We start from the raw sequence: 23,354 nt of genomic DNA on the forward strand, positions 1-23,354 counted from the left end.
TCATTATGACCTTAAACAAACCTTAGTTTCCTCATCTATAAAATGATGGGGTTGGAACAGAAGATTCCTAAAATCCTTTCTTCCTTTAACTTTTTATGTTCCAACTTTCTATATTTGCTTCTCTCTTCTGCCTTGACTGCTGTGTTCTCTGCTCTAACCAGTTCTAAGGTCACAATCATAGAATGTGAGCACTGGAAGGGCCTTGGAAATCATCAGGTACAACTTCCATGTTTTATAAGTGAAGAACTTAAGAGTCCTGAGAGGTTGTGACTGTCTAGGGTCACTCGGCAGGAGAATCAAACTTAACTCTTCTGTTGGAACCATGAGTCCTTCTCTTTCCACTTTACCAGATCTCCTGCTCTTTCAGCACAATTCTCTCTTCTGAAGCTGTTTCTAATATGCTCTGATTCTACAGAATATCAAAAGGCAGACCACAGAATGGGGACAAAAGGAATACTAAAAGTCAGGTAATCTGGGGGGGGGGGTCAGCTATCTCTTATTTTTAGCATGATTGCTTTAATTCTTTACCTATACCTTCTTTCTCTCTCTCTTCCCTCCCCCTCCCCTCCTCCTCCTCCTCCTCTCTCTCTCTCTCTCTCTCTCTCTCTCTCTCTCTCTCTCTCCACACACACACACAAACACACACACACACACACACACACACACACACACACACACACACACACACAAAATCTCAAAATGTTTCCCTGTAGATATCCCTATGGACTGACTTATTTCCCCTTTACCTTTCCTCCCTTGTTCCCTCTAAGGGGAAGCTGGGGAAGCACAGATTCATCTACCTCAGATGGAAGTGTGGGGTTTTAGTTAAAGACCTCACAAATATTGTTCAACAATGAATATAAGGAGAGTTTTTTAGGGTCCTGAAACGACTTACCTTCTGATTTTTCAGCTTCTGGGTCTCTGGCAGAGTTTCCTTGCTTAAGAAATTTGGACAGATCATTAAAGATGTAGTAGAAGTCCACGGCATATGCAATTGTGGCAAAGAAGCCAAAGACCTGTAGGACACAACAGCAGGGATCACAAAACCAGGTCCATGTCAGGGCCCCAGGCTCAAACATGTTTGTAAACTTGTTGGTCTGTTTAGGGCTGCCCCTGGTCAAAACCACGACTACATGTAGCAAGCTCAACTGTGACGAGGGTAAGGTGGCAACACAGGGAGGTATAGTCAATTTAGGAAGTGTCCACTGTGCCTCAAGTATTATGAGTAGAACTAGGTTTACAGAGAAAGGCCAGAAAGTCAAGGCCACTCAAGCACACGTCCTTGATCTTAAGGAGCCCTGAGTCTGATGTGGGTGACAATTTGCAAACAACTATGTCCAATTAAAATTCATACAAGATGAAGTTGAGATGGGGGATGATGGTCTTTTTGCATAGTTTACCTAGGGCTGTGTTGGTAGAGGCAATGTCTACACTAACGAAATCATGGGTCTTTGAAGTATTGACAGATTTGCCATCTAATGACTGAATTCACTGTTCAGGGAGTCAAACTGACTATAATGCCAGAAGACTAAGGAGAAAGCCTTTCCCCTCAGAATATTTTTATCCTAACTGAAGGTGAGATGTACACATCTCTAAGTCACATGTAGATTGATAGGGTAGGTTACTAGGATTTGGAATGTAAATGAGAAAACAGAGGTATCTATGCAGACTGTTAATGTAACATACTAAAATTAAGAGGGTAATTGGTCAAACAGAGGTATCTTTTTGCCCCCTTGATTGACTAGACAATTATAAAATGTTACACTTGAAAGGAATCTTAAATAATGATGATGATAAAAGCTCCTTCTTGCAAATATTTCCTTAGATCTATCCACCCTGTGAGGTATAATCTTAAATATGGTATGTCCCTATTCAATAGAGGACTCAAGGTGAGGAAGTGACTCACACTCAACTAAGTAGAGTTGAAACCCTGGTCTCCTGACTCCTAGCTTGGTGCTATGGGGGAACAGAAGTACAAGTTGCAACCTCACAGTTTCTCACCCCAAAGCCTTGACTATCAGTTACTTACTCCAGCTGCTTTGGCAGCCCCATCTGAATACTTGGAGACGGCAGTGATGGAGATGGCAAAGTAGATGATGGCAGCTGTGACACATCGAAGGAAGTCCTGGAAGAGAGCACATTGCAGAGATTTGGATGAAATAATCTGAGAAGGAGGTGGCAACTTCCTCCTCTAAATCCAGTTTCAAGAGATTGAATTCTAGATGCTGGCACTGGGTGACTTGGGAAGGCCAAGCTGGCAGCTAGTGAATAAGCAATCAGATGTGCTGGAAGATCCCTGGTGGGCTGTTGAAGTCTTTCTTGGGAAGACTTCTCCACATTTTACAGAATTAGAGATGAAAGGAACCTAAGAGAATGTTCTGTTAGCATTTCAAAAGCTCTTATGGCATAAAATATTAGTGTTTCAAGAGACCTTAAGAGATCATCCAGTCCAGCCATCTAATCTGACAAGTGAATTCACTTGTACGTCATGGCGTCACCTTCCTGATGTCATAGTCTTCTTCAAGAATGAAAAAGAACTACTCAACCATGTGAGTAGCAGGAGCTGCCCAACTGCTTGCAAATTGAGCAACACAGCCCTTCCAATAGATGTGGCTAGCTACTACCATATACCGCCTGAATCTTATCTTTTGTAGGCTGGATGTCCTCTGTTCCTTTAACAAGATATTCCTTATGTGTCATGGACTCAAGGTCTTCCACCATCCTAATAGCCTTTCTCCATACACTCTCAAGTTGATTGGAAATATAGTGCTCTGTATACCAGAACCACAGGTTATAGAAATGTGAGAAAAAGAGACAAAAAAGAAATGTGAGTTATGTTCTTGCCCAGAGGGCAGGGAAGGATCAGAAGTGAAGTTAGTCAAAATCTGAGGCTGGAGCACTCCATGGAAGAGGCCAGAGGAAATGCCCAAAAGAGGAGATAAAGGGTCTTGTTCTAACAATAGCAAGGAGCTCACTGTCATTAGATTGTAGAGTATGTGTAAGGGAGAGAGAGACTGGAAAAGTCAGAGGAACTAAGCTATGAAGAGCTTTGGATGCCAAATAGAGTGTTTCCTATGTGATGGAGCCACTGGAGTTTATTGAATAAGAGTGAAGTGACATGCTCAGACGGACAATCTCTTTGGCAGCTGAGTATAAAATAACCTGGAATGGGGTGGGGGGAACGACATAAATGAGTCTTGCTCAGAAGGCAGAATTCAATGGATGTTGGACATAGGATTGGATACATTGATAAGAAAGAGGGAGGAATCAAGGTAACATCTAGACTGGGAATCTGGGTGACCGGGAGGAGGTTGGTGCCCTCCACAGTCATTAGAAGGTTGAGAAGAGGGAAGAGGTCGGGAGGTGAGATGTTAAATTTTGGACAGGTGCTTTTAGATGTTAAGACATTCAGTTCAAGATGTCCAATGGGCAACTGGAGATTCAAGATTGCAGGTTAGGAGAGATTAAGGGCTGGCTAAATAGATCTTGGAATCATCAGTTTTAGCCCTAGTTTTCCAATAATTCCATGCCCTTGAATGAGTGAATCACTTAATTTGATTGAGCCTCAGACCACATGGACTGAGGGTCTTTATAACTAATATTCATAGGTATATGAATATTTATGTCTATATGTATGCATATATGCACACACATATGTCTCTGTCAACATATAACTCCTTAAAAATCCTAAAATTCCTTTAACTACATTTTCCCCTTAATTAGCTATAGATCAGTTTAGAACAATAGCGACACTTGGTGGTCATTAAAGGAAACATCTTGAAATTTCTTGGTTCAGCTACTTGGGAAAGATCTGCTTGATAAAAGCTCCCTTGGGGTCCCTGGACTCTGCTGTATCTTTGAATCATGTGTTCCATGTTGGATCAGTTTGATGATTGCTTTGTTCATTAATTCACTTGTAAAGCATTGAGGTAGATATACTTACATAGTGATTTACGATTATGAAGCTAGTTTGACTAGGAAGGACTTTTGCATCTTATTTGATTCAAATAATTAATTAAAATGGAAGCATAAATATGATTATAATCATTTTATTCCCTTCACAATCTGATTCCTACTTGTTTTTCTATTCTTATGACCCACTGTATTTTTACAGGGTTCCTCACACCTGACTCTCCATCTCCCACTTCCATGCCTTTGCACACGTTGTCAGTCAAACCCAGAACACATTTCCCTCTCATCTCTGCCTTTTACAAATCCCTGGTTTTTTCCAAGATTCAGATCAGGGCCATCACCTTCATGAGATCTTTCCTGCTCGCTCTAGCTTCTGGTGGAGTAACTCTGAAAAGTTTTTGACTCATGGTATAGGATTATTCTTAGGTATGAGGAATCCTCAGCACATTATGCTTGGGAGAGGTTCAGGCATGTGCATATTATTGTGAGTATTATAGTCTTCTAATTTAGAGCCTACTTTATTAAGAATCATTGTACTGCTAGCTTTGTCTTCTTTCCCCCCATAGCCTTGCATTTATATTTTAATCTACTTATAGAGGTATTTGTTGCTAGGAAATCACATACTTGTACTTTTAGCTGGAGCACTGTGAACCCTCACTGAAACCGGTGCCAAGGACTCCCCCCACCCCAAACATCCAGACGTTATCAGAAGTCCTATTTCTTATCCATCAGGCTAAAAGGTGAAATAGTTCTGGAAAAGGCAAGTGAGAAGGATGTCTTTGCCCAACATTCCCTTGTATGTGCAGGTCATATCATCATATAGACGACAACACAGTCCTCTTTGATTATGAAGGATGAACATCATCAGAGAGGTACGTGATTGTTGTCTCCCCTAGCTAGACTCCAGGTGGCAGGAATGATTTCATTTTTCTCTCTATCTTCAGCATCAAGCACAGTGCTGGATGTATAAGGCCATTAGATATGTAATCCAATGCTTTTTGATTGATTTGGTGCTTTTAAGGTTTATAAAAGGCTTCCTTTAAAATTCTGTTAAGTAATTGGTGTCAGCATTGCACTAGTGAACTCAACAGAAAAAAAGCTTTGGATAGATAAGAAATGGGCCTTGCCCTCCAGAAGCGTCCAGTCCATTAAGACTATGGAGAATGATAGTCTCATTGACCAGTCATTTCCACGTAAGGTGTTTGGACTTGACCTGTCAAACTTCCAGAAACATCTTCCTTGGGATGCTTGTGTGGATGGGCTCAGCTAGCCACTGTATCTCAGTGGGCACCCCCTCACTGCCTATCCCTATTGTGATTAAGGAGTGAATAAAAGTGAATTCTACTTTTTTCACTCTTATCAAACAGGACCCACTCCATTTGAGCAAGATCGGGCTTGTAGCCTCCTCAGGGCTGAATGGTATAGTCAATTCATCAACAAGCATTTTTTAAATGCTTATTATAGCCAGACCATATACTAAATCCTTGGAATTCAAAGAAAGGCAAAAACAGATATTGCCCTCCAGGAGTTCACATTTTAGTTTGGTTTTAGTTTAGTTCACTAAAATGTGAACTCCTGGAGGGCAATGCCTGTTTTATATACATAGGGCAGATGCAAAGTAGACTCAGATGGGAAAGCACTAATGTCTAGAAGGACCAGACAAGGCCTCCCACAAAAGGTGGGATCTGAGGCAAGTTTTGAAGGAAGCTAAGAGGTAGATATGAAGGAAAAAAGCATGATATAAGAATAATGGATTCAGAGTCAGGAGACCTGAGTTTGAATTCTAACTCTACTACTCACTAGTGTTATGGCCTGGAGAAAGTTACCTTGCCTCGCTGGGCCTCAGTTTCCTTCTCTGTAAAATGGGTTTGAACTAGACAATCTTGCACCTTCCCTTCCAGCCCTAATCTTTCGGCAGTCCAATGTTCCATAACACAAATTTACCCTGGTCTTTCCTCCCTCCCTGCCCACCCTGATTCCACAGCTTGCTTACCGAGAGAGGCCAGCATATCCCTGGGAACTTCTCATAGATCTTCATGAAGTAGCCAAAGAGGAAACAGAGGGCCAGCAGGAACATCAAGAGAGGCACAGTCAGGAAGGGTGCTGCCGTGGATGCGATGTAGCAGATAAAGATGATGAAAGAGAGCACCTGCCAGGGAGAGGAGTCTCAGCTTCCTCTAGGGATGAACCATGCCTAAGGAAAAGCTGAACTTGCTTCTCTATCCATTTATGCATCTCACACCTTTCTCTTCCTATTCCTGTCTCCTTCCCACTGCCCCTTGACTGAAGTGAGAAAGAGGAAAGCCACCACCAACATCCACCACCACTACCACCAACAAACGCCACCAGTCATAACAGTTACCTGATTCCCCATCACCTGCATCAAAAGTTCCATGCCCCCAAAGATCAATCAATCAATAAACATTTATTAAGCACCTACTATGTACCTTGTCTAAGCAATGGAGATACAAAAAAAAAAAAGAAAATCCCTGCCCTCAAGGAGCTTACAATCTAGACAGGAAAATGAAGGGATCCCTAAATGAGGTTCCTCTGAGGTTCTACTCATGCTTATCAGACTGTTTAAAGATGACCAAAAAAGGGGAAAATGACAAATATTTCAGGATCTGTAGGAAACTGAGCCCATAAATGTATTGCTGATGGAGCCATGAATAGTACCAGCTATTCTGGAGAGCAATTTTAACTACAACCAGAAAGTTCCTAAACTTTAGTACTATTACATTGACTCTATGACAATTATACTACTAGACATACCCAGAATAGATAAAAGAAAAAGGAAAAGCATCTATTGTCTATTTGTCAAGCTCTTTTTTGGTTGGCAAAGAACTGGAATTGAATGGGGTGCCCAAGAAGGAAATCATTGAACAATTATGGTCTGTGAATATACTGAATTACTGTTGTGCTCTAAGAGATGATGCCATAACATGAATTGGATTTGGGTGAGGAGAGGGATGCAAGAAATGGTTTCAGAGAAACCTGGGAAGACCTATAAGAACCAATAGTAAAGTAAGCAGAACCAGGAGAGCAATTTATATAAAACAACATTGAGAAATGATCAGTGTTGAAAGACTTAAGAACTCTGATCAACACAATGAGCAACTATGATCTCAGAGGACCAGTGATGACAAATGGTATATGACTAATAGGGGAATTTGTTTAGCTTGACTACAATTATTTGTTATGAGGAATATATGGGGGATATATGGGGGATAAGGTGGAAAAGAGAAAAACAAATGCTTGCTGATTGAAAAAATTGAATTAAAAATCAAAAACCCCACTCATTTTGATCCATTGCAAATCATTTACACCCTTTTAGCCTTTATGTCATGGGGAGGAGCTTCCCTTGGCTTTAGGAAAGTTAAGAGGTAGAGATGAGAAGGGAGACAATTCCAGGCATATGGAGGACAACCAGCAAAAATGCCAGGAGATAGAGTATCTGTTGTTCAGGGGACAGCAAGGAGGCCTGTGGGTTGTTAACTGTTCTGAAGGGGTTAGGGTTGATAAGAACAGGAAGGAGATCAGATTTTGAAGTTTTTTGAATGTCAAAATGAAGACTTTGATGTTTGATCCTGGAGGTAAAAGAGAGCCACTGGAGTTTGATGAATAGGGTAGGGAGATATCTGTAGTAGAGGAGACTTACACTATTGTAGTTATCCAGAGATGAGGTGTTGTGATCCTGCAGAACCACATAGTTTTGCAAATCTCTTTTAATATCTGGCTTTATAGAAAACTGCTAGATTCTTATTTCTGGTTCTGTTTGGTTTTGTGGTTTTGGTTGAAGTATATGAAGAAAATAGTACCTGATGTTGTTGGTTATGAGGTTAGAAAAGTGAGGACTATTGTATTTTAATAAAAAAATAGCATTGATATTCTTGTGAATATTAATAATAGGTAGCATGTGTAAAGTGCTAATGTATGTTACAATAATCTCATTTTATCTTCACAACAATCCTGGGATCTAGGGATTATTGTGGTTCTCTTCGACAGTTGAGGAAACTTGAGGCACATAGAGGTTAAGTGACTTGTCCATGATCACACATCGAATAAGTGTATCTGGAAAGGGATTGGAACTCGTTCCATTGCTTATTCACTGTGCCTCCTAGCTGCTATGTAAAGAGCTCTGACCTCTCAGATGGCTGTAAAAGTTCCAGGGATTCCACTTTGAGAACCACTGCCTTAGAACACAGAATGTAGAAACTGAAGGGTATACAAATCTGGAGGTAACATAAAAAGCCATCTCTAATCCAATCCTCTCATTTTGCAGAGAAGGAAACTGAGGCCCAACAAGAGGAAATAATTTAATCAAGACAAGTATACACTGGGAATTTTCCTTGAAGGCAAAGACCACATTTACTTTTTTTTAGCATCTCAATAACTTCCCTATATAGCAGATACAGAGGCAGTTAGGGGTGTGAGGGGATGTGGACAGCGCTCTGGCTTCAAGAGTCAGAAAACCTGAATTCTAATCCTGCCCGTGGAACTCTGGGTGGAGCACTTAAAGCTTCTCTAAGGCTCATTTTCCTCAACTAAAAAGGGGAGATGAATAATAATAACCTACCTCCCAGGGTTGTTGTGAAAATTAAACAGGATATTTTTAAAGCACTAGTAGATGCTAATTATTATTATCTAGAACTGCTTGCTGTACATGGATAAATGAACACGTGCAAAATCTATGCTTCAGATATATGTGCAAATCTTCATGTATGTCTACATGTCCATATACTTATGCACACACATATAAGTCTGTTTTTATGCACGTGACTTTCTTGGTAAATTCTTTCCTTTGAGGTCAAGCACCAGCCTTCAACTCACTTCTTTTGGTGCTTAGCAAACTCAGTGTTGAGCAGGAAAGATGTTTGTTCTTCTGTTTTCAAAGAAGACCATGACAGCAGGGAGATGATGCCATGACAAACAAGTGAATTGGATTTGTGTGAAGATGTGCTGTGATAAGTCACCAGCCTCACTTTCTCTTTTGGAACCATTTGGTCCCAAATGTGACCAGATATGAATCAGGATGACTGGAGATAGTCCTGGATGCAAGCCAGTCAGGGTTAAGTGACTTGCCCAAGGTCACACAGCTAGTTAAGTGTCTGAGGACACTCAAATTTGAACTCAGGTCCAGTGCTCTGCATTACCACTGTGCCATCTGGTTGCCCCTGAGCAGTAGCTCCCATTCTCATAAAGGCAGCTAAACACAAATTTGCACATTCCCTTTTCAGCAGAATATAACAGGTAGAGTCTTGGTCAGGAGTCAGAAATACCTCCCAGTCTCAGTTTCCCCCCTTATGTAAAATCACATTTGTACTACTTGTCTCACTGGGCAATTGGCAAGATCAGGTGAGAAAATGTAACTAGGGTGCTTTGTAAATTTTGAAAATGTAAAAATAAGGGGCATCTATGTGGCACAGTGGATAGAGCACCGATCCTGGAGTCGAGAAGACCTGAGTTCAAATCTGACCTTAATAATTACCTAACTGTGTGATCTTGGGTAAATCACAACCCCATTGCCTTGCAAAAACTAAAAATATAAAAATAAACGTGTTATAGTGCTCCTTAGTGATTTCACATCTATGATTCCTCCTCCAGCTTCCTCTGACAGAGCAGAAATTGGCCTCTGTACTTCTCTCTTCTTATCTCCAGAGAGTGAACAGTGCTGTTAAAAGACAAGAGTTGTGTGACCTTGGACAAGTTCATTTCCTTCTCTGAGCCTCAGTTTCCTTCTTGTTTGTAAAATAAGACCATCGGATTAGAGTGTCTTTAAGTGCTCCCCTCAAACTCATGCGGATCATTAGAAGTCCACAAGGGACCTGAAAGATCATCTGAGTTTTGCAGAAGAGGAAGTGAGGCCAGAGAGGGGAAGCTTTGTCTTGTCATAGTGAGAATCTAGCCCAGGGCTTTAGACTTCCAATAGTGCTTCTCTCTCTCTCTCTTTCTCTGCTCTGCAAACTTTGCCTACTACCCATGAATCATAGATTTAAGGGCACTGAATTTTTCCCTATACCCTCCTGATTCAGGGGCCACCTTTCCCCTGCCTGGACAGACAACAGCAACAACATGTCCCAGCCCAAGTCCTTCCTTAGCTGCCCATTATCTAACACCTTCCCAGAACTGTCCAACACATTTCATGAGGAAAGCACTTTGTTCATCTTCAAGTACTATGAAAATGAGTTATTTATTTTCTGTCTGTTTGAGGTGAGATTCCTGGAAGCCAGACACTGTATGTGGTGCTTCTCTCTGCTACAGACACAGAAACGTCAGACCAGAAGGAAGCCATGATACTTTCTGAAAGTTTGTCTCAAGTTGGGGAGGAAGAAGAGGGGAGCAATAACCCTACTGGTGATTCAGCCTCTGCCTGAAGCTGCTTGATAGAGCTTTCCAGAGTCTAGGGTTCGGGCAGAGTACTGCCAAGGAAAGAACACTGAATTTCAATCAATCCATGAGTCTTTATTAAACATCTACTACAGTTAGGTAGTGTGCTAAGCACAAATACAAAGTTCAGATAGTTCTTGCCTTCAAAGAGCTTATATTCTGGGGGGGGGGAGTTGAATATGGATGGCACAGTAGATAGAGCACTTGAAGTCAAGAGGACAGAAGTTCAAATCCAACTTCAGACACTCTTACTGGATGTGTGACCTTGGGCAAGTCACTTAACCCTGATTACCTCACATCCAGGATCTTCTCCAGTTGTCCTGATTCATCTAGATGGCTCTGGAGGAGAAAGTGAGGCTGGTGATTTAGCACAGCACCCCCCGCACAAATCCAATTCATGTGCTTGTCATGGCATCGCCTCCCTGATGTCGTGGTTTTCTTTGAAAATGAAGGACAGGGGCGGCTAGGTGGCACAGTGGATAAAGCACCGGCCCTGGAGTCAGGAGTACCTGGGTTCAAATCCGGTCTCAGACACTTAATAATTACCTAGCTGTGTGGCTTTGGGCAAGCCACTTAACCCCATTTGCCTTGCGAAATCCTAAAAAAACATTAAAAAATGAAGGACAAACATTAAAGTTTGTTCATAGAGAAGTAAATGCAGGAATGTTACAATATAACTCCTCAGTGATGAATTCTGGAAGCCGGAATAATGTCTTAGGGAATCAAAGAGCCACTTAGCTATTCATTGAAGATGGCCTCCTAAGAGGTGAGGAGAGAGATCATTCCAGATACCAGGGCCAGCTTGAGCAAAAGACAGGCAGGAGATCAAAGTGGGTACTGGAGACAGTAAAGAGAAGAGTGTGGCCAAGGGGAGATGGAGTGATTGAGAGAGAGTAAAGGAGTAATCTACCTGAAAAGAAAGAAAGCTGGAGCCAGACTGTGCTGGCACTGAAGTGATCAATACCAGTTTGTACATTCTCCTAAAGGCAGGGGGAAGCCAGGGAGGCTTCCTGAGCAGGAGCCACATGGTTAGACCCAGGTTTTATGTAAAGAATGGAGGGGAAACCAAATAGGAAGTCATTATTATAATCTGTTTTAGTCTCAGGACTCCTTTACACTCTTAAAATCTGAAGATTCCCTTCACCCCAAAGAGCTTGTGTTGATGTGAATTATATCAATTGATATTTACCATATTAGAAATGAAAACATCTTAGGATTATTTTGAGCGTACTTTTGACCTCACAGATCCACTCTCCCCAAAGGATCCAGATAGCACCTCACTTTGAGAATTCCTGGTCTAGACAAGAGGTGGTCTGGACTGGGGTGGTTGTATAATTGCTGCAAAAGATATTGAGGAGGGGCAGCTAGGTGGTGTTGTGGATAAAGCACCAGCCTTGGAGTCAGGAGTACCTGGGTTCAAATCCGGTCTCAGACACTTAATAATTACCTAGCTGTGTGGCCTTGGGCAAGCCACTTAACCCCATTTGCCTTGCAAAAACCTAAAAAAAAAGATATTGAGGAGGTGGGATCAGTAAGACTTGGCAGCTGATTGGGAACGGCAGGAAAAGTAAAGAATTCCATAGGTTGCGAACATAGGTAAACCAGAATGGTGGTGCACTAAACAGAAATAGGAAGATTGGGTGATGGGCTGGATTTAAGTGAAATTATAAGGAATACTGTTTTAGTTTCCATTTTCATCTGTTGTTGATGTTAATGTTTTTGTCCCTTGTTCTCAAAGAAGATCATGACATCAGACCATGGGACATACGGTTGGAGAGGGAATGAAGCTCAGGTTAGAGAAATTTAACAGGTATTTAGATTTTGAAATCATCTTGATAGAAATGATAGTTAAATCCATCACCAGTTTCTCACTGAGTAGCAAGAGGGAAGCCAGTCTGGGATGGGGAGAAGTGAGAAAGTTGAGGCACTGACTACACAGTTTTTTCTTAGAGTTTGGCTTGAAAGGAAGAGGAGATATGGGATGATATATTGAGAGAATGGTCAAGTCAAGATTTGTGAAGTATGAGAATAAACAGGTACATTTGTAGGTAACAAATAAGGAGCTAAGGGGCAAAGATTTTAAGTCAGAAGACATTTTTTAAGTCCCAGTCCTGGTATTTACTTTTTGTACAACTCTGGGCAAGATACTTCCCATGTCTGCCCTTAATTTTCTCTGAAAAATAATAGAGTTGAATTAGAGAATGTACTTTACAGCTCTAGATCCATGGTCCTTATCTGCTCTGGCTAACGGAGTTTATAGTATAATGTTATATATAATATTGTGTATTATATATAAATATTATATAGTCTGTATTACATAATGTATATGTTATATAATATGTTGTAGATAATGTATAAATATATATTATATTAATCTATATCATTGGCATAAAGCAACAGGATGTATTAACAGCATCTGAAGCCCAGGTATCACTTTGCTCTCACATCCTTCCCTTCGCAGCTGCATGGTGGAAAGAGGTGGGGTGGCAGGATGCTTTTAGATGCTTTCGCTACTACTGTGAAGCTCCAATTGACTTCTTTTGTTGTGGTTCTTTTGATTTATTTAAGTTTTTCTACTTTTTCTCTCTTCCCCTTTCTTCAAATGTTCCAAAAATACAAGTCAAAGAAAACAAATCTTTGCACCAACCATGTCCCTCTGCACTTTGTGTTCATTGCCTGCCTTTCTATCAAGGGGTGGGAAGTATATTTCATTGTGAGTTCTCTGGAATTATGACTGATTTTTGTATTTCAGAATTGTTGGTCTTTACAATAGTGTGGTTATTGTATAACTTGTTCTCCTGGTTTTGCTTACTTCATCCTGTGTTGTTTCATTCAATTTTTCCTAGGTAGCTGGGAAAGAATTCCTTCCTCAGCTCTTGGAGCACAACGGTATTCTATCACATTCATACCAGAACTCCCCAATTGATGAGCAATATACAATTCTTTGCTGATGCAAGCAGATTTTGTATTTAGCTAGCTAGCTATGAGTCTTTCCCCTCTTTCTTTGATCTCTTTGAAGTACAGAACCTGTAGAGGTATTGCTGTGTCAAAGGATGAGCACAATTTATTAACTTTATGATTGTAGTTCCCAGGTGTTTTTCTGAAAGGCTGAACTATTTCACAGGTCCATCAACAGTGAATTCCAAGCCCCTCCAGTCTTTGTCATCATATTTGATGTCAGCTCTACACATCTCCTTTCCAAGGTCCAATCCTCCCTTTCAGAAAGCAACACCTGATCTCTTATTATGGTGGCGATTCTTGGTGTCCTCTTTCCCCACACCCAGGCCAGGATAGACCGAAGGGCTCAGACATAATGGGGATACAGGAAAACGAGCACTTTTTCTTATCATCATAAGACCTAAGTTTGAATCCTGTATCCAACACATTAGACTTGTAAGTGTAGTCTGGTAGAGACTGATCCTGATCTTAGGGTCAAGAAACCTCTTATTAGCTGGGAGATTCTGAACAAGTCATTTAACTAATCCAAGCATCAATTTGCTCTTTTGCAAAAAGAAGTTACTAATACTAAGTTACTCTCTACTTCCCTCACAGAGTTGAAGTGAGAAAAAGCTTAAAGAACTAATGGTGGGGGGAAAAATGAGTTATTGAAAGAAAAGTGAATTATTCTTGTCATTGCTGCTGATGATGTCATCTCTCCCAGCATCTAACATAATATGGTTTTGAACATGTTTTAATAATTGAAGGATCCAGATTTCATCACTGAGAGGACTTCTTACTCAGTACCAATGACTAACATTTATCTAATGCAAAAACAATGCATTTCACGTATTATTACAAAATATCTATTATATGATTCTGTGGGAAGAAGAGCAGGGAAAGACCTTGAGCAGAATAATAGAATTTGGGCTCTAAGATTCCATGATCTGATATTCTAAAATTAAAATAGAATAAGTAGAATAAGAATATAGGGGACTCAGAGAAATTTGTACCAGGCAGCTAGGGTGCATGGTAGATATGGAGTCAGGAAGACCTGAATTCAAATCCTGCCTCTGACACTTACTAGTTCTGTTCTCCTGGGCAAGTCACTTAAATTCTGTTTGCCTCAATTTCCTCAGTTGTAAAATGGGGGCAATAATTGCACAACAATTCAGGGTTGGTTGTGAAAATCAAAGGAGATAAAATTTGTAAAGCATTTTTACATTTGTAAAGTATTTTACAGGTCTTGAAGTACTGAATATTTTTTTACTATTATTATTAAATAGGTCAAAAGTTGAATTTGGAGAAAAGGAATTTGACAAAAATTTGTGATAAATTGAGGGTAATTTGAAGAGCAATTTCTAGGCCCAGATAATGGTTTAGATTCTCCTTCTGGGTTATAAGAGAAGCAGGATTAAAGAGAATGAAGGAGGATATAAAAAAGAAAGTATAAAACAGATTTAATAAATGTTGACTGGAAGGGATAAGCAGAGTGACTGAATAGACTGGAGGTTAGGCAAATGAGTGAAAATAATTGGAGATGGGTGTAAGGGGAAGTAGATATTGCTGTGACTGTCAGTTGTGTTGGAGACAAGCAGAGGAATTTGAATAGGGTTGTCAGGTTCTTCAGAAATGATCATCGACTGTAAAAGTTTTCACCTGGGTTTGGGCGTTAAGTTGTAAACAAGGTTCTTTCAAGAAACAAGGCTGAAAAATCTCAACTGAAGAAGTGTCCAGGAAATTGTGCAGTGACTTCTCTGCAGGTGCTGATGTCTGCATCTTTCCCAACAACAACATTATTGTCTTCCAGCAGCCAAATAGCTATTATTTATGTTCTAAGCATTGGCTAATGTCCCTGAAAAAGAATGGGAAGGGACTCAAGGGGAATGGAGATTTCCTACAGGTAACAAGTAAAGCTTCAATGGGGGAGAGGGAGGGAAGGAGGAAGGGCCCTTTCTGGGATGATGGCGAATGGAGAAAGAGGTAAAAGGACATTTGTATAATAGCACTTAAATATGGATTTGAGGCTCTGCCTAAAGAGGAGACAATTAGCTGTTCTGAGGAGTAAGAAGCTGCACACTCTCCTAGGAATGTTTGAGGAGAATCTCAAAAACTGTTGGATAAGTGATCATCCAATTAAAAGACTAGGAAGAAAAGACTAGTAATAGTGGTGATTCTCTGCTCAGGAATACTGCTGCTCAGCCAGCAATTTGCTGCCCTAATAACAACAGACAGATCTGTTGTCTTCATAGCCAAGACACAACAGAGAACCTTCCAAGACCTAACAAACCAGATGACAACTACCTCTTTCTGATGATTCACGTGAGCACAAATGGCACTTCCAGAAGGAAAATGAAAAAGTATTACCAATGATGATTAAACCTTAAACAATACCAAAGAGGCTCAGCTTGTGTTTTCCACTGCGGGAAAAGGATGCAGGAGAGAAAATTCAGATTGGGAAAAGCACAATTGGCTAAAAAAGTGGCATCTAATCTAAATAAATTTAAAGTAATAAATATAAGGGAGGGAACAACCATTTATTAAGCCTGTTATGTGTTAGGACTGCCTATGTTTAGCCCCAAAGTCAGTTATTATAGATAACCACAAAAGAAGGAAGAAGAATAAATAGTTGAGACACTCAGAAATGCAAAAGAAACAAGAACTTAACCATGGCTAAAAGTTTAGGAAACCAGAAGTCCTAATGAGGGCAAATTTGACCTCATAGATTCCAATGAAACTTGTTGAGATGAAACTCATGACCTGTCTTTGGCTATGGAAAGACAGATGGGGATAGGGTAGGGGTTGATTGAATTGAAGCACTGAAGACTAATAACAATAGCTAAAATTTATATAATACTTTTTAAGGAATTCCAGAAATCAGAAAGGAATGATGGGAAGTATTTGGATGAAGGTCAATGGAGAATGAAACAGGAATGATTTTGTACCTGAAGAATAAAGAAGATTGCAGGGATGGGCAGAGTAATAAGATGAAGAGTTTGGAAAAGATACTCCAAGCCTCTTAAGAGTGATGAGAGACTTCAGTTATCCAGTTATCCAGACATCTGTTGAATTATTCTCTCTGTCTCTGCCTCCTTCCCTCCCTATCTCCCCCCCCCCAAAAAAACAAAGTAGCTAATTACTTTTTTTTTAGGTTTTTGCAAGGCAAACGGGGTTAAGTGGCTTGCCCAAGGCCACACAGCTAGGTAATTATTAAGTGTCTGAGACCGGATTTGAACCCAGCTACTCCTGACTCCAGGGCCAGTGCTTTATCCTAGCCACCCCAGCTAATTACTTTTTATCTTACCTCAGCGATAATTTCATCCTTTCAAAGCTAGAGGAACCAACAAGAGGAAATTAAATTTCCTCTCCAACCTCATCTCTGCCTCTTGGTTTTCTTCAACTCAAAACCCAGGACCTTCAGGAGGTCTTTCCTGTCTCCTATTCCATCTCCTTCTTCTCCTCTTCCTCTCCACCCTGCTAGTGTCTTCCTTTGAGATTACCTTCCATTTACATTGTATTTAATATGTAAGTACATGGAGTTTCCCCCATTAGAATGGGTGCTCCTGGAGGCATCATATTTTTTTAAATTTCCTTGGCATATAATAAACCCCAGTCAGTTTTTGTTGAGCGTTTAACCAACAATTCTGGATCTGATTCTCTTTAACAGAGAGGGAATACTTTGGGGGGCAAATAATGGAAACCCTGGAGGAAGCTTATCATTTCATCTTAGTTTGTGATAGAGAAGGAAAGGAAAGCTGGGCATGGCTGATATGCCCACTAGGTTTTAGCAAATTTTTTTTACAGTGAAAATAGTATGTTTTAATCTGTATTTATCGTCCATAATTCTTTCCTTGGATGAGGATGCCATTTCCCATCACAAGTCTTTCAGAATTGTCTTTGATCACTGCATTGCCGAGAAGAGCTAAGTCAGTCATAGGTGATAAATGTTGCTATTACTGTGTGCAACATTCTGGTTCTGTTTACTTCATTCAGTATCAGTTCATGAAAGTCTTTATGGGTTTTTCTGAAATCTGCCTGCTCATCATTTCTTATAAAATGATAGTATTCCATTACATTTATATACCACATATTGTTCAGCCATTCCCCAATTCATGGGCATCCCTTCAATTTCCAGTTCTTTGCCACCACAAAAAGAGATGCTATTAAGTATTTTTGTACATATGATTTTTTTTCCTTTTTTTTGTGATCTCTTTGGTATACAGACTTAGTAGTGGTATTACTGGATCAAAGAATATGCACAGTTATATAATCTTTTTGGCATAGTTCCAAATTGCTTTCCAAATTGTTCACAATTCCACCAACAATTGGCAATGGATAAAGCCCTGACAGAGTCAGGAGGATGGGAGTTTAAATCTGGTCATTTACCAGCTGTAGGACCTTGGGCAAGTCACTTAACCCTGATTGCCTCACATCCAGGGCCATTTCCAGTTGTCCCCATTCTTATCTTGCCACTGGACCAAGATAGCTCCAGAGGAGAAAGTGAGACTGTTGATTTAGCACAACACCCTTCACTCAATCCAATTCATGTGCTTGTCATGGCATTGCCTCCCTGATGTCATGGTCTTCTTCAAGAACAAAGGCCAAACAACATCTTTTCCACATCCCCTCAAATAGCTATCATATTCCTTTTCTGTCATGTTAGCCAATCTGATTGATTGGTGGCACCTCAGAGATGTTTTAATTTGCATTTCTCTAATCAAGAATAATTTGGAGCATTTTTTTGTATGACCATAGAAGGCTTTAATTTCTTCATCTGGAAACTACTTGTTCATATTCTTTGACCATTTATCAACTGGGGGATGACTTGTATTCCTATAAATTTGCCTCAACTCTCTTTATATTTTAGAAATGAAGCCTTTATCAGAAATACTGACTGTAAGAATGTTTCCCTGCTTTTTGCTTTCCTTATAATCTGGATTGCATAAGCTTAGTTTGTGCAAACCCTTTTTAATTTAATATAATCAAAATTATTCATTTTGCATTTCATAATATTCTCTTTTACTTAGTCATAAATTCTTCTCCTCTCCATAGATCTGACAGTAAACTATTTGACTTACGGTACCACCTTTATTTCTAAATCACATTCCCATTTTGACCTTATAGTGATATAAGCTGTGAGATATTGGTCTATTGACTATTTTCCAGTTTTCCTAGCAGTTTTTGTCAAATAGTGATTGCGTATTTCAGAAGCTACAATCTTGGAGTTTACCAAATAATAGATTGCAATAGTCATTTGCTACTATGTGGGGAAGAAGATTTCAAAAGTTTCAGAGGAAGGAAGGGCAGGATCTCTTGCTTTGGAGAATATCAACCCAGAAGGAATGAGAGTTGACCAAGAATGAAATTCTAAAGAAGGGAAACTTCAATGATAAAGAAAAATGAGATTTATTGGAAGAAACTGATATGAATAAACAAGGAAGTCATCAAGCAAGATACTAAGTAAAGATAATGAAAACAATACCTGGTAACAGAATGAATGTAATAGTGTGACATGATCCTGTAAAATTAGTATGAGGAATGCTAAATCTTAGAATGAACTGAGGCTGGTAAGAGAGCCTCAGTACATTGCCAAAGTCACCGATGATATCTAAATTTATTGGCCCTTTCTCAATCGTCATCCTTCTTGATTGTTCTGTAGCCTCAAGAGGACTCTGTCCATCACCCTCTCCACCTACTTCTTGGTTCCTCTTCCTCCCAACTTCTCTTTTCAGCTTCCTTATTCAAATCTGTCCTGAGCCCACTTTTCTCTCTGCCTCTGGGTAACCTCACCCGTTCTACCTCCTGGGAATGGGTTTAGTAGGATCTCTATTCATATGACTAACAGATCCATATATGCAATCCCAAGCTTTGTTCTATTTGAACTGGGGTCTTCCTGGCATCAGGTCCAGAGCTCTACCCATTATGCCACCAACCTCTTAATATGATGACAAAAAATGATATATAGTCCATGTTCAGTCAGTGGGTCAAAAAACAATTTAATGATGTGATAATACAGTACTGAGCATGGGGAATAGGAAGAAAGATAAAAAATGTAGTCCTTATCCTCCAGGAACTCACATTCTAAAGCGAAGACAACATGAAAACAATTATGTCAATGGCCTATTGGACATTTTGAATTGGATGTCCCTTAGATATCTCAAACTCAACACATTCAAAACAGACCTTATCTTTCCCCCCAAACCCATTCCTCTTCCAGATTTCAAGTCACACAGGTTATCAATCTTGGGAGTATTTTATTTATTTTAATTTAATTTTTTTTTTTAGGTTTTTGCAAGGCATTGGGGTTAAGTGGCTTGCCCAAGGCCACACAGCTAGATAATTATTAAGTGTCTGAGGCCGGATTTGAACTCAGGTACTCCTAACTCCAGGGCTGGTGCTCTATCCACTGTGCCAGCTAGCCGCCCCTTGGGGTCATTTTAAATTCCTCTCACACCCACCAATCAGTTACCTACCAAAGTTAGCTTGTCTTTCTACCGACCACATCATTTGGATATGTTCCCTTCCCCTCTAACTCACACAGACATAAACCCTAGTTTATGCCCTTATCACCTCTTACCTAGACTTTGTAATAGACTCCTATTTATTTTTTCTGAAATGAGACTCTCCCCTTGGGTTCAAATGTCAAATTAATCTCCCCAAAGTGAAGATCTAACCATGTCACCCCTTACTCAGTTAACTTCAATGACCTCAGGATCACATATAAAGTCTTCTGTTTGACATGGAAAGCACTTCACAACCTTTCTTAGGCTTTACTACACCCCACCCCCATATTCCTGACAGTGCAGTGACTCCGTCCTTCTTGCTGTCCCTCACAGAGGACACTCATCTAACTTTGTATCTTTTTGTGGACTGTTCCTCCATGTCTGAAATGTTCTCCCTCCTCATCTCTGCCTCTTGACTTTCCTGACTTACTTTAAGACAGCTCAAATCCCACCTTCTGCAGGTCTTCTGTAGGACTCTCCTCCTATTGAGAAGACATCCCATTTGCACTGGGATCTATTTTTTCTCTTTGAAATTGTTTTCATGTTGATTTCTCTTTAGAACTTGAGCTCCTTGAAGATAAGGACTTTGTTTTTTCTTTCTTCCTGTTCCCCATTCTCAGCTGTGTTATCATATCATTAAATGCTTAATAATTGCTTTTTGACTGACTGACTGAACATGGACTATTTCATCATTTGTCACCATTTTAGGAGGCAGCTGGTGGCACAATGGGTAGAACACAGGATCTGATGCCAAGAACACCCCAGTTCAAATACTTAGACACACTGGCAAGTCCCTTCACTTCTGTCTGCCTCAGTTTTCTCAATTATAAACTAGGGCAAATAACAGTATCTCCCTCTCAGGGTTGCAGTAAGGATAAAAGGAGATCATATTTATAAAAAAGAGCTTAGAACAGTGTCTGACACACAGTCGGTGCTTCTTCCCTTCCCCTTCCTCCCTTGTTATCTTCAGTATTTGTAGAATACCTGTCACATTGTATATTCAAAATGATGATTAATGCAGAGCCTAGACTTTTAGCATTTCCAGTTTGATAGGACCTATCAGAACTTGAGGACAGCTAGGTGGAACAGAGGATAGAGTGTCAGATCTGGAGACAGAAAGATCTGAGTTCAAATTTGACCTCAATATTTGCTAGCTGTGTGATCCTGGGTAAGTCACTTCACTCTGTTAGACTCAGTTTCCTCATCTGTAAAATGAACTGGAGAACCACTTCATCATATTTGCCAAGAGAACCCAAATGGGGTCACAAAGAGTCAGACATGACTAAAATAATTAAAGTACATAATTATAAGAGGATTGGAATGAATTGATGAAGACTTGAATGGCTAAGAGTAATGGGACGTGTTCTTCTCTATGATGGTATGGCCAAAGAGTGGCCTTCAGGATCCATCTGAAGTGAGAACTCACCTAGTAGTCATATAATATTTGGAAAATAGTTTAGTGGTACCAGTGCTGCCCAAGAACTGTTCTAGCAAAGTCTGAATCTGCTTTCCTCAGAAGCCAAGGTAAGGACTTGGGGGGGAAATGTTTATAATTTTATTCTTGCTATATTTTAAAAATAAAAATCTATTTCTAAAAGCTAATTGCTGTTAAATGGAGTGTCAAATTAGCATTAATAAGTTACTAGTGCTGAGAGTGTGTGTGTGTGTGTGTGTGTGTGTGTGTAATAGTGTGGAACTGCTTTGATTTTCAGTTCCATGTTGTTCATTCTTTTGTTTTCAAAGTGAATCAATAACAGCAGAGTGCCATATGAATGTTTTCATTGGTTCTTTTAAAAAATAAATTGTTTACTCTTAAACAAGAATATTTTATTAATGTATAAAAACATTATTTGTACAAAATGAGAATAAATATTAAATAAAAAAGTGGAAACAAAATTTTTTTAAAAATTTATTTAGGACAATAGGGTTATGAGTGACTTGTCCAAGGTCACACAGCTAGGCAATTATTAAGTATCTGAGGCTGGATTTAACTCACCTGACTCCAGGGCCAGTTTTCTATCCACTGTGCCACCTAGCTGCCCCATTTTCATTGGTTCTTAAGTTTTAGAGTGGAGAAGGGAATTTAAGTATCTTTAATCCTAACCCATTATTTTATTGATGAGAAAATTGGTATCCAGATTAGGGAATATGACTCACCCAAAGCAATGCAGAGAATAATAGAAATGCCATTTGAAACTAGGCCCACTTATTCCACTAAAACATGCTGTTTATACCCACATCCTCTGGGAGACTATTCCCCAGTTGGGGGGAGTGGTTTGCTATCAGATATAGTTATTGTGTTGATTTTGCCATAAAGAAGGGATCAAAAGGAGTGGTGGGGAAGATAGTGACAGTGGTTTTCAAAGCAAAATTCTCAGTACCATATTTTTTTAAAGGAGAAGAAAATGACCAATAGGAAGAAGGAAACTAAACAATGTTGGATTGTGATCTGAAGGCCAAGGAGAAGGGCAAATTGAGGAAGAGGGGATGTGGAGGGGGAAGGGCTGTGACTAAGCTCGTTCAGTAGAGGAAAGATGATGTCATTTAGCTGGAGTTGTTAGCAGCAGGCCTAAGTACTAGCTTTGTTTTGAAAGATGGATTTTTATCAACCTCACTGCTCCCTTCCCTTAACCTCCCTGGAGACAAGAGTGGGGATTCCCATCCAACCAGACTCAAGAAGAAATTGTAGATTGTATACCAATAGCTTTCTCATTTTGACTTTACAGGATGAGCTGTTGAAGGAGCTCCCATTGTTAGAATGATTTAAGGTTTATAATATTTCCTCTATTCTGGATGGTTTGGGTCCTCTGACTTAGGTCATGCAGGGTTTATTTACATTTTCCAGATGAGGAAGATGAAGCTCAGGGTGTGAAATGGCTTGCTTAAAATCACAGTCAGGACTTTCTAATTTAGATTTCTGGATCCCAAGCCCAACAATCTTGCCCTTCCACTGTGGTGAGACTACAGGCTCAGTTGAAGATAACAGTCCTATATCTGGTTCTTTAGTATGAAGCTAACCCAGAACCTCAAATGACCTTTCCTCCCTATCTCAACCAAACACCATCATTTTCCAGTAGGCCTGCCTGCAGGAGAATTGAAATATCCTCTATAGCCCAAGCCTGCCCTATGCTCTCCTCTTTTCTTGCCTTTGCTCACACTGTTCCCTATGTCTTTTCTTCTTCATATGTTCAATTATTACCAACTCAAATACTTCATACCTTTCTTCTATAACACTCACTCTTCCCTCACCTCCTATTCTCACCTAGAAAATCAAGGCTATTCACTTCTCCACATCTTATACATCTTGGCATTGTCACCCCTGCCCTCCCCACCCCAACACACTGTCTACCTCTTTACTCCAGTCTCTGATGAAGAGGAGGCCTTTTTCCTCAACAAGATAATGTATACTGGTGTATATAATCCTTATACACCTGTCAGTCTGCTGAAGCCTCTGGACCTCTTCTCAGAATGCATAAAATATATGAGATTGAAAAAGAAGACAATTATGTTAAAATGCAATAATTAAATACTAATTATTTGTAAAAACAAGTTTCCAGACCCCAGGTGAAGAACCCTTGCAATCTCTATGTATCCTTGATCCCATCCCCAACCATC

General features: G+C 40.0%; 1 protein-coding gene across 1 annotated transcript in view; it reads right to left on the bottom strand.

The window, feature by feature from the left end:
* CMTM3 (CKLF like MARVEL transmembrane domain containing 3) overlaps positions 1–23,354 on the bottom strand; it is a 40,650-nt gene that overhangs the window by 11,988 nt on the left and 5,308 nt on the right. The window contains exons 2-4 of the mRNA XM_074203143.1: positions 5,906–6,061; positions 2,030–2,125; positions 896–1,016 (exon numbers count right to left, since the gene is read on the bottom strand). Coding sequence (XP_074059244.1) covers positions 896–1,016; positions 2,030–2,125; positions 5,906–6,061 — 373 coding nt within the window. The remainder of the gene's footprint in view (positions 1–895; positions 1,017–2,029; positions 2,126–5,905; positions 6,062–23,354) is intronic.

This window comes from Macrotis lagotis, chromosome 1, assembly GCF_037893015.1.
Source record: "Macrotis lagotis isolate mMagLag1 chromosome 1, bilby.v1.9.chrom.fasta, whole genome shotgun sequence".
NCBI classification, from domain to species: domain Eukaryota; kingdom Metazoa; phylum Chordata; class Mammalia; order Peramelemorphia; family Peramelidae; genus Macrotis; species Macrotis lagotis.